This window comes from Setaria italica, chromosome VII, assembly GCF_000263155.2.
Source record: "Setaria italica strain Yugu1 chromosome VII, Setaria_italica_v2.0, whole genome shotgun sequence".
NCBI lineage: Eukaryota > Viridiplantae > Streptophyta > Magnoliopsida > Poales > Poaceae > Setaria > Setaria italica.
Genome location: NC_028456.1, coordinates 3670378 through 3682988, shown reverse-complemented (window position 1 = coordinate 3682988; position 12611 = coordinate 3670378). Strand labels below are relative to the sequence as shown.

Sequence of the window (12611 nt, the reverse complement as noted above, 5' to 3'; positions counted from 1 at the left end):
CTCTCACAGTTTGAGACTGCTTGATCACTATGCTGCACTGAATAAGAAGTGGAACAAATTATGATGATTAATATGGATTGCTTGATTAATTTTGCTGGATCAACATGCTTGCTTAGAATAGGTGCTTAACTATAATGGTTAATCAACTACAATCTGCTGCTAAAACTTGAAACTAAGGACCTACTTTAGAAGCATTTGGCAAAACAAACCCCTGAACCAAAAAGCCTTGCATGTCTAGGAGTCGGTAGAGTAGTTACCACCTAACGGGTAAGCCTTGTTGAGTATTAGTATACTCAGCCTTGCTTGTGGCTTTGTTTTTAAGGTGATGTTGTTTGCTTGGTTGCTAGTGTAACTCGGCCGTCCCAACTCCCTCCGGGTTGGACTGTCGAGTGGGACCCGTCCTCGGTCGGCGAGGATCGTGGTGGTTGATATCATGGCAGGCTTCACTATGGTATTGTGTACCGATGTTAGACTATCATTTTTTCGCTTCTTTCAAACTCTGAAAACTTTACCTTTTATACTTTTAAACTCCTGAGTTGTAACAACTGAAATTGGGACATGTAATGATTATATGGATTGTTGTAATCTTTGGACTCGTCCTCGTGCAAGTATGCTTTGCTTCGATCCGAGACAAGTGGTTTTATTGGGTGAAACTCGACGGACTGCCATTTTAATTCGATTAAAGTGACCATTCGCATATGAGGTGACGTTGAGTACACTTTAGCCGGGTTAATCTGGGCAGCTCCACCACAGCAAGAGTTCCTATAGGGGCTGTAGCTGGTTTAGAGCATCAACTCCCTCGGGCCCCTGGAGGCAGGGTCGGAGCACGTGGTGGCGGAGGGCGTGGTCGCTGGTCCATGACCGCCTCAACCAGTGGAGGGAGAGTGAGTGGAGGACGTGGAGGAGGCAAAGGTACGCGTGGAGGCAGAGGTGGTAGCCGTGGGGGAGGCAAATTGGGAGGAGGACGTGGTGCATCTTCCTCTGGAGGCCATAACTATGAGAATCCACTGGATGTTGATGCCGGTGATGAAGAAGATGACAAGGCCTCTGAAACACCCTCCCAGGTAATTGCCTCCATATGGTAGTGAATTGTGAATGGTTGCCTATGATATTATGGTTCAAAATGTATGCTAGGGACTTGTGAATGGTTGTCTCTGATATAGAATGGTTGCCTCCATATTGTAGATGCTTGCCATTGATTTTCTAGTATATTGACATTGCAATGCCTAGTGTGACATTTTATTTTCTAGTATAGAATCTTCATGACAGGACCGATTGGTACAAGGAAAACACACATATTTACTGTGAACTTGCTGTTGAGGAAATAAGGGCAGGGAATTATTGTAATGGAACAATGTCACGTAGAGGTTATAATAACATGAAACAAGGATTTCTCTTCAAGACTGGACTCAACCTTTCTGTCAAGCAATTGAAGAATAGATGGACACAGTGCAAGACTTTGTACTCGTTCTGGAATATGTTGCAAACTAGTACCGCTCTAGGGCGAAGACCTGATGGTGGTATCGTAGCATCAAAAGCATGGTGGAAAAGGGAGTTAAAGGTAAACGAATCACTGTTGTGAAACATGTCTGCTCTATGTCTATATTGTTGTAATGTAACTGATCACTTGTTTGTGGTTTTCAGGGAAAAAGTGAATGCAAGAAGTTCATGCATTTTGTGCCTACATATGTTGGACAGCTTACAGAGATGTTCAGAGGGGTTATAGTGGATGAACAAGCTTCTGTCATCCCAGGTTCTACAACTCAAGGCAGGGGAGATCAGGAGGGAGGCTTGGGTGATGAGGAGGGTGAATAACAAGAGAAAGAGGAGTTCATAGCAAGTCCTTTGAGCAGTAGCAGTTGCAAAAGAACAAGCAGCACTACAGACGCAGCCACAAGCCCAAATAAGAAGAGCAAGAACCCAATGGTCAAGATGTTCCAGGGGCTTCTAGTTGAGTTGCAAGTTTCTAAGGCTAAGGAAGAACAAGCACTAGCCAAAATGGCAAAGCAGAGGGAAGAAGAGTTGGAAAAGAGGCATCAATTGAGGCAGAAGGAGTTGGAAAAGAGGCACCAATTGAGGGATATGGAGAAACAAAAGGACTTGGAAAAGAGGCACCAATTGAGGGAGATGGAGAAACAAAAGGATTTAGAAAAGATGCACCAATTGAGGGAGATGGAGAAACAAAAGGAGTTGGAAAAGAAGCAGAAGGATACGAATGACATAAAGAGATGTTTGTCATTGGTAAAGGAGGCTAGAGCAGGAGTCACTTCTGATGAATTTGGCATGGCTACTAGACTCTTTCAGCATGAGTACTACAGAGATGTCTTCAACATGATTGACAATAATGAGGAGAAACTGATTTGGTTGAGGAAGACATGGAATGACTATAATAGCTATTGATGAATGTTAAGAATTTTAGTTGTCATCTTATGTTAAGAATTATATTAAGCCCTTTTCTTATGATTGAATTGTGTTTTCTTATTTGAACTGGTAATGTATTGATGTGTGTAATGATAAGACTATATTATTTTATTGCTGTTGTTTGTGAAATGTGGATTTGGTATTGATTTGAAAAGTTGTGGAATTGTGTTTTCCTAATTTTATTACTGATTTATTACTTGTTTATGTGGATTTGGTAATGATTTGTTCCTGTTGCTAATTGTAGGAAGAAGATGAGTCCGAGGATGATCAATGGGACGAAGAGGACGATGATAGAGATAAATATGATCGAAGAGTAAAAGCCTACATATTGGAGTGTAGGAAGAAGAAGAGAAAAATCATAACTATTGCTGCTGCCATATTGGGTATGTACCACTTTGAAACTGATATGAATAAAGCAGAGTATAGAGTAGCAACATAAAGTGGATTTGAATGGGTCATGAGACACTAGGAAATAGCACATCTGCTTCAATATGTTTAGTTAGAGTCAAGATTTGTTTCTGAGGCTGCATAGTTTGCTAGTTGAATCATATGGATTGAAGTCAACTAAGAGGATGTCATCTATGGAGGCTTTAGGGCTGTTTTTATGAATATGTGGTGCACCTCAATCTCTTAGACAAGCTGAAGACCGTTTCACAAGATCACTAGAGACAATATGTAGAAAGTTTGATAAAGTACTAGAGAGTGTGAACAAGCTAGTAGTTGACATGATTGAGCCAAAGGACCCTGAGTTTAGGAATGTGCATCCTAGGTTGCAATGCCCTCGGTTCACACCCTTCCTTGACAATTGCATTAGAGCAATAGATGGTACTCATATTCCTGTAGTAGTGCCAACTACCAAGGTAGTACAACATACGGGAAGGTATGGATATACGAGTCAGAATGTCATGGCCATATGTAACTTTGATATGAGGTTTACTTTTGTGGTGGTGGGATGGCCTAGGTCAATTCATGATATGAGGGTGTTCAAAGATACAACTGACAAGTTTGGAGATAAGTTTCCGCATCCACTTGAAGGTAATGACAACTTCTTGTATGCATTTTCTCATTATTACAACACTTGGCATGTGACTTACATAATCCATGTATTATGAATGTGTAGACAAGTTCTACCTTGTTAACTCGGGTTACCCAAATCGACTGGGATATTTTGCACCGTACAAAGGAACCAAGTACCACCTGTCGGAGTTTAGACAAGGGCTAATGCCAAGAGGTAAAAAAGAACTGTTTAATTACACATATTCTTCACTTCGTAATGTCATTGAGCGGTCATTTGGAGTTCTAAAGATGAAGTGGAGGATATTGCTTGACCTACCTAGCTGTTGGGGTAAATATTAACGACCTCCTTATGCTCCTTAAATAACAATCATAAAGGCCCGAGCCCACCTGCGGCGACGGTGACCTCCGTCGACTCGGCGTAGACAGGGAGTATTCCACTTCGCCTCACCCGACCCATGGTCCCGGGGTCGGACACTCCCGACCCCTCGCCGCAAGACTTCGCCTCGCCCAACCCACAGTCCTAGGGTCGGATACGCCCGACCCCTCGCCGTAAGGCTCCGCCTTGCCCGACCCCGAGCGTAGGGGGTCTGACTCATCCGGGCCCACAACACAAGGATCCGCCTTGGGCGCTAACCAGCGGACGAGGGTACAAATCTCGTGGGCCCCTACCAACCTCGTCATTAATGCGATGCAGCTCTGGCGCGCAGAAAGACGCCCGCACTCCTCGACGTGACTCGCCACAGTACTCGAGCGGTACACTGTAGCCACGACCACACAGGCTACAGCGACGCCATCCTAGTCCGCAGTCTTCCCTGTTCGCCATAGGGCATTCATTACCTGCGCCACCCGGCACAGGAGGGAGCGCCGCCCAGTTCTGCGCTCGGTTTGGCGGCAGAAACACGACGGCCGCGCCTCCCGGTCAGCACGCAGGACTACAGAGGTCGGTCATCCCCCTCGACGTGCACAGTTGCGGCGGCCGGACATCATCATCATGTTTGGCCATAGCGGTCGGACGACAAGCGCATCATGCACGCACGGCAACGACGGGTGACGAGAGGATCATCGACAGGATCCAACGACAGCCGCCCCCCTCCGGCGGCCACGCTGACGGAGACGGAGACCAGAAGGGAAGGTGGCGACCCTGGGGACTCAGTCCTTCCACCTGCGCTCTACTTTACCTGACACGCTTATCACTTTTACTTCTCCTTACGCATGGCTCATCTGTAACTCCTGTGTCCTCCTTGCACTATAAAAGGAGGACCAGGGGGCCCAAGACAGGGACGACAAAAAAAGCCAACCAAACTCACACCCTCTCCTCACGAGCATCAGTGCACACCCAAGAGAGTTAGGACCAGCTCCCTCTCTCGCCTGTTTGTAACCCCTACTACAGACCCTGTGTGAGTAACACGAGCAGCTCCCCATACTGGACGTAGGGCTATTCCTGCCCGAACCAGTCTAACCCCGTGTCCTCTCATGCAACCATCCGAGCCTTACGCGCATAAAATAAATTTACTTGTCGTAGTCTTGATCCGCCATTCTTGATAACGACACTAGCTATCCAATGCAAAAGCAAAGCTATATAATTATTGCGTGGATGACACTACACAATTTCATTAGAGATAGTTTTTTGGGGATGCGGACTATGATTTGGTTAATCATGATGAGAACTATGTTCCATTCTCCGAAGGATTATCTTCTGATGGCAATGTGTCAAATACATGTCATGGAGATAAAGATCAAAACATGAATGAATTCCATGATTGGATAGCCGATAGTTTGTTTAGTAGATCATATATGTGAACTTATTAATGGTGATGTTATTGTTGCTGAGTGGAACTGTTGTATGGACTATTTATGGATGTTTTTTTTAATTGTATGAGTGTATGAATGTGTATGAACATTTGTATGGATATTTTTTTACCAAATAGAATAAACATATGGCACAACAAATATTTTGGTGTTCCTTCTCAGCATGCAAAGAAGGTTTGGCACTTGGAGCTTTGGTGCCTGGAGCTTTGCAGGGTGTTGGCGCCACCAGAAATTGGCGCCAGGCAGTTGAACCAGGAGCAACTGGTGGGGAGAGCTTACAGGGGCAGTATGGTAATCTTGTCATAGCATTTATTATCTTTAGTCACTTTTAGTCACTTGAACCAAACACCCTTTAATACATGGACTAAAGTGAGACTAAAACCAAACAGGGCCTTAGACGGTCAAGTAAAAAAATGCACTCCAGCAGGCCCTCTACTTGACTCCCTATTTTGGTGAGGCCTCCAAATTTTCCCCTCCACCCTCCATTCCTGGGGGGTCTCCAGAGAGCCCTCTATCCATAGGGGCTATTGCTGGAGTTGAAAATATTTTTTACGGTCCTTAAAAAATAGAGAGAACCCCATTTGATCTTTAGGGGTTTAGTTTGCGGGCTATTGCTGGAGTTGCTCTAAAAATATCAAAATGAATAAAAATATAAATATATAAAATATTTAATCAGAAATAAATAAATTAACACATATAGTAATAATTTCTCTAGTAAATGAATAAGCTATGGTATTTAAAATTGATCTGATCAGCCATATCGGAATTAATATTTACATATCATTAATTATTTGTCATACTGATTACTTTAAAAAAATAAATGGCGTACACCATTAGTAATATTAAATTGATATAATTTATCATTAGTAATGATGGTTTTACTAGGTACTTTATCCATCGCGCATACAAGTATTGTTGAATATTCCTTTTTTAAAAATATGGATCTAGAAACAGATAGAGAAAATAATAAATCGGATTTAAATAATTCCATTTGAGCATCTACATTAAAATTAGATATGAATCCGAATATTCATATTGAAATTTTAGTAGATAGGATATATCCATATTCATCCCTAACTGTTCGAGACCATGCTCCCCAATTTGGGGTCAACCAATTATTCTTGGTAACGATTGTAAAGTACGTGCATTTAAATATTTAAAAATGACATCAAATAAAGTTTCATCAAACATTTAGATATTTCTAGTTTTACATGTATATGTTAAGGGTGGAATTGCCATCAAACATGTATAAGATAAAATTATCCATCCCTAAAATATATGAAGAGAATATACTGATTAACCAATAGAGAGCCGGAAACCTTCCGCCCAACCATATAAGAGGGAAAGGAGTACTCCTCGAAGGGAAAATATTAAATGGAAACCAACTAATCAAAGATGATAAATTCTAGATTATCTTCCATTGCAGCTCGAGGCGAGCCCATGTAACCCTTTAACATATATGGTGCTTAGTCTTAAAATACTATGATCTCAATTAGAGAAAAGGAGGCTCAGGAGGCGTGAATCAGTAGCTCAGCCCGGGGCGCAGCCCCGTTCTGGATCCGCCCCTGAGCTACACTGTCCCGCGACTGCTCTATCTTCCACCAGTCAACTCCTAGCTCGACGCGACTCCTTACCATGGCCCATGCCATCTCACTCATGAGCTCCGCTAGTGGCAATTGATGGTAATTTTCATGAAAAGCAAGAGCACATGCATCTTTTGGTTGGGCTGCAGCTTTTAAAAAAGCTGCTGTGAGTTGTGGGCTGTGGAAAAGCAGCTGTGAGAAAGCAGTTGTGGGAAAAGCAGAAGACCATTTGGTTAGAGCAGCTGTGAAACTGTAAGCTGTGTAAGAAATACCTATAATGCCTCTAAAGATCTGTGGGTGTGTTTATATGCAAATTGCTTGTAACAAAATAATGTGTTCATTAATTTGGGATAGTCTCGATAATAATATGATCAGGCTCTGCCATCAAGATATACCTGGACATAGTATAAAGTTAATTGAACTATTGAGTCATAAAATCCTTTATGCTCTCGAATTGTTAAATGTTTTGAGCAATACTTGAAGTTTTAAATCATTAGTATACAATTGCAACAAGAAAAATAAGCATCAACAGGATGCGGACAAGCAGCAACAGTTGCAGTTCACTTGCAATCCAGCAGTGTCCTGTATGTGATCATATCCTGCTTGCTCTTGCAATCCAACATATCCAGCAGCACCCGCCTCGATTCCTCGAACCTCCATTCCAATGCCAACGCTGACACAGCAAAATCCCTTCTCCCTCATCTCTGCAAAATATACCATGCCCTTGTCTGCCCAGCCCTTCTGAAACATGGCCTTGACAATGTAGCCATAGGTGAACCCGTTTGGCTCGCAGCCATACAGCGGCATTTCACGAAACACCTTGAGCGCGTCGTCCACCTCCACGCACCGCGCGTAGGCCTTGATGATGAGGTTGAGCAGGAAGGTGTCCGGGACAACGCCGGAGGCCTTCATCTGGCGGGAGAGGGACCTGACCATCGAGGGGCGACGGGCGGCGGCCAGGGGCGGCAGGGAGTGGCCGACGGCAGGCGGCGGGGTGCGGCGGTCGGTGGTGTGCCGCACAGTACAGAACGTAACAACCTGGAAGCTTAGACCATCATCTCCAGGCTCCAGCAATCTAGCTACAAGGATCTGAGCTCATGCTCGATATCCCGATTTTCCATATCTACAAGGATCACCACGTCGACCGCATAATCAGCACAGAAACCGTGCCTGCTGGCGCCGGCGCCGCCACCGGCGTCGTCTCGAAAGATGTCGTCATCGACGACGACTCCGGCATCTACGTCCGGCTCTACCTCCCGGACATGGCTGGAAGCCAACGAGGATGGTCTGAAAGCTCCGCGTGGTCGTCTTCTTCAACGGCGGCGGCTTCATCACCGAGTCAGCAGCCTCGGGCGCGTCTTCCTGGTCCCACAGCGCCATCATCGCCGGAGCCCGCGCCTGCGGCGGTGGTGTGACGATCGGGCTCGTCGGCTTCTCTCAAGCGCGATAGAAAACGATGAAGGAAAAGGAAAACGAACTGGTAAATTCACCACCAGTGGCAGGTGATTAATTTTTTGCCCCCAAAATACTTGGAAAGTAGGGGAGAAGATACTTTTGATTTTGTACTGGAGCAAAAGCAGCTTTTGGGCAAAAGTACTCGTGACTTTTAGATCCTTTGGTTAGCTTTTGGCTTTTATAAAAGTAAAAGTAGGTTAAAAAGTCCAACCAAATACACCTATAAGCAACTTTTGGCTTATGGTCTCTAGTTCATTTTGTCGATGAGCTTTTGCTAGATTTGTGCGCTTTGGATAACAGCTCACGTTTATTGGGCACTACCTTCAAAAACGGCTCATGCAGATGAACTGAACAAGCTGATACTTGTCGAGCTGGTGAATAACCAAAGCCTCGTCCATTATGAGTTTACCAATGATTTTGTGTTTGTCGAGGATCGATAATTTCATCAATCCTTTGCATTTTCCAAACAAAAATCTTTCAACCGATGAGAACCTAATAATAGTGTATTATTCATCACAACTGATCATTACATTACAGGGAAGGCGTAAACCATGCCGGCAGCGGCCAGCGGTGGTGTCGTTCGAGCCCCTCGACCCTCATCACCGTGCACGAACTGGCCTGGGACGGGTTGGTCACCAGAAGCCCAAGTAGCACCGGTCTTAGTAGGAGATTCCAGTTTCAAACCCCTCCAGAAACCGGAGTTCGGGGGATTTTTCATGGTTTTTTCTGGATTGTTGCAGCCTCAACACGTGCTGAGAACTGGTATCCGAAACTATCTCTTCAAGGTAGGTACGTGAGTGTGAGCATAGAATGTAGACCTTAACTTGCGCATAAGGGTATGTATGGTGTGTGTGAAGTGTGTCTATGTGTAAGTTCAAGTACTACAACTTGTACTTTCGTAAGTGTGCCTATCTAAAAAAGACCCTCTCCACCGTGCTGTCCTTGAGCACATACACGCCGAGGTCCCGCAGCTCGTCGTTGCAGCCGTCAATAATGGATGAACGGTATGATGCCTCATACCTCTCCACGTTCAGGCGCTCGGAGGTCTGCCTGAGCTCGCCCTCCGTGTAGTAGACGCAGTCGGCCCTGATCCTCAGGCGCTCCCTTGCCGGCATGCAGAGCGAGGTGTTCACGCTGATGAACAGCGCTAGGTCGCCGATGTCCTTGGTCTCCTCCCACCGCTCATGTGCCACGTCGACGACTTGCACCTTGAAGGAGACCTGCATGATCTTGTCCGTCTGGTACTGGTAGCCATCGTGCTCCTCGTCCTCCTTAGAATACTTCAGCACAGCCAGCAGCCGTCCGTCTGGCGCCACCGCAATGCACTTGCAGGAGAGGTGGACGCCCTCGCCACCCGACAGCCTTGGTTCGACCGGCACGCTCACGAACTCGTCGGTTTTGGCATGGCGGTCCCACACCTCGACGGCACCGGAACAGGTTATGGAGTAGAACCGGCCCTCATGGTGCTGCGCGTCCTCAACATCGTCGAGGGCCCGAGAGGGGGTTGCCAGCCTCCACGCAGGGTCTGTTAGACCTTCCGCACGCACACGCACCCAAACACTCAAGAACAAAAGCAACGGGAGGAAGAAGATGAACAGTAGCACAAACTCACTGCTGATGGCGACAGACGCTTGCAGCGCACACACGCTGGAGTTTTTCTTGCTGTATTTACAAACAAGCAGTACAGGAGGTTTTATAGCTGGGCTGACACCGGTAGCACGAACTCCATGCTGCCCCCCACTCTACCGCTCAATCGCATGCTCCAGCCACGCGCACGATGCGCACCAACGAGCATGACGCGGCTGCCTCCAACAAATCGCAACAGCCCCTACGGCATGCAGCTCCTCCACGCTACATATGCGGCAAGCTGCAGACCGACTCAAACGTACGCATGTCCCACAACTTGGATCGCCACACTATCAGCACACGACGCACTCACGCCACCAGCTAGCACACACACACACGCTGCTGGGTTTATTCCCAACAATCTCCCCCTAAAACCAGCGGTGCTGTCCTCACTCACAGGAGCGTTGGTTCCTCGTCGGTGCTAGCGAGTAGGGCCTCCACCTTCTTTGGCTTGCGGCAGTCCCGAGAAAAATGGCCACGGACACCGCAATTGAAGCACCTCCCAATTGATGACTTGGGTTTCTACCGAGCCTGCCACTCGGTCGCTATGAGCAGGAGCTGGTCATCGTGCCATTTGCCGCCAGCATGTGTGCGCCCCCGGGAATGCTCGTCGAATGCCTTCAGCCTCCTAAGCACCTCCTCAAACGCCATCATCTCGACGTCACAGAATTGTTCGATCCCGGCCACTGCATGATACAGCCAATCAGGGACGGTGTTGAGGAGCTTCTTCACCATGGCAGCATCGTCGAGCGTTGAGCCAAGGCTGGCATACCTCGCCGCCATGCCACTGATCTTGCCGGCATAGTCATCCAGTAGCTCCCCCTCTGTCATGTGTAGCTTGTCGAACTCGCCCTTGAGAGTTGCAAGGCGAGCCACCTTGACGCGAACGGTGCCGACAAACCTCATCTCGAGGCTGTCACATACCTCCTTCGCTGTCGTATTTGTCGAGATTTTCATGAGGATGTCCTTTGACAAAGCTTGGAGAAGCTGCACCCTCGCCGTATGAAAGCATCTTGGCCCCTAACTTATGTTTTGATAATTAATGACGACCTTTGTGGACTAACATTTTCATTAAGAATATGAGTATAGATTAGTCCCAGAATTAAGTTTAGCTTCAAAGGATGCTATGGTGATAGCTTGGATGGTTTATACCTTGGAAAGCTCAAGGCAAAGGTATATGGTAGGGTTTTCTATTTTACCGGTCAAAAGGTTCTTAGCGGATGTAAATTGACCGGATTAATAGGCTAGATAGTCGTACTATTAAGAGGGGTCAATTTCATTTGCTTGACGATTCTATAGTGCCACTTTGCTCAAATAATTGCATTGCTTGCATATGGACTAACATAGTTTGAGAAAGTGAAAAAGTTAAGAAGAAAAAGGTAATCTAGAAGAGTGCTGACTGCTTAAAGGCGGACGGTCCATGCCTTAGAGGCGGACGGTCATGCTAACTTAGATAGAGACATGTTTTCGGGCTTAGGGGTATTTGTTTAGAGGCGGACTATCCACAGGTGTTTGAGCAGATTGTCCGCAGTTTAGAAGCTCGAACTGATCGCGCTGAAATGTATACCGTGGACGTGCTGCAGCTCGAACTGACCTCTGTAACGGGACAGTCTAACACGCATTAAATGCTGAAGTAACCGTTGGACTTGAACGGCAGACAGTCCGGTCCCTATGAGGTGGACGGTCCGCCAGTCCCCAATTTTCACGAGTTTGTAACCCAACGGCTAGTTTTGGAAAAAGGGGCTATATATACTTCACCCCCGGGCACGGGTAAGCTCTCTTGGCACTTTGGAAAGCTTTGTTGACATTCTAGAGCCTTTTTCCACCTCTCATTCACTCACTTTGCTGAGAGATTGCACTCTTGTGAGATTGAGAACCTCCTAGTGCATTGCATCAAGAGTTTGAGCTTTGTGGCACTAGGGAGTCTTCAAGCAAGCGTCAATTGGCTTGTCACTCTTGGAGGTTGCCGCCTCCTAGATGACTCGGAGGTTGTGGAGCTGTTGAGCCCTTCAAGGAAGATTGTGAAGGAGCCCCAGCTATTCTTGTGAGGGGTTTGTGCTCACCTCGCCGGAGCGGTGAAGAGCAACATTAGTGGAATCGAGGTTTGGAGAGATTTTTTGATTAAAGCTGGCTCAAACATCAAGTAGTGTCTTGATAGAGGAGCGTTTGAAGCATTGAATCCACCTCAACGTGGATTAGGGGTGACCGGCAAGTTATCGACACCACGGGAAAAATTCATCTCTTGTGTTCGGTCTTCTCTTTGCTCAATTTCATTATTGCAATTTACCTTGAGCAAGTACATTCCTAGAGATTGAATTGAACCTTGTCACCTAGAGATTGAATTGAACCTTTCACCCTAGGTTGCAAACCCTCAGCTAGTTATAGAGTAGCTAGAAATAGTTTTCCTCTTGTATTACTAATTAAATTTATTTAGTGTTGTGATTTTAGTTGAAACCGCCTATTCACCCCTCCTCTAGTCGGTATCCTAGATCCTACAAGTGGTATCAGAGCTTTGGTTTCTATATTTCAAGAATTTAACCATCCCGAACTAGGATAAATGGCTAATGACAATAATGTTCATATGGGGAAACCACCATTTTTTGATGGGAACAACTATGATTATTGGAAGATAAGAATGATGGTTCATTTTTAAGCTATGGGCAAGAAGATATGGGGAATTTTAAATGAGGGATTTGCCAT

General features: G+C 45.9%; 1 protein-coding gene across 2 annotated transcripts; it reads left to right on the top strand.

Moving 5' to 3' along the window:
- Positions 1-216: 216 nt before the first annotated feature.
- Positions 217-5529, top strand: LOC111258041 (U3 small nucleolar RNA-associated protein 25-like). Of its 2 annotated transcripts, XR_002678668.1 has the most exons (5): positions 217-1064; positions 2666-2804; positions 3383-3456; positions 3542-3652; positions 5410-5529. XR_002678668.1 is itself a non-coding variant. In XM_022828760.1 (2 exons), exons 1-2 carry the CDS (start codon positions 858-860, stop codon positions 2858-2860), a joined length of 402 nt encoding a protein of 133 aa, XP_022684495.1. In that variant the 5' UTR covers positions 217-857; the 3' UTR covers positions 2861-3357. The 2 variants fall into 2 exon arrangements, 1 of the variants encoding a protein (XP_022684495.1); XM_022828760.1 differs by lacking the exons at positions 3383-3456; positions 3542-3652; positions 5410-5529 and having other exon boundaries at positions 2666-3357.
- The last annotated feature ends 7082 nt before the right edge of the window (positions 5530-12611 follow it).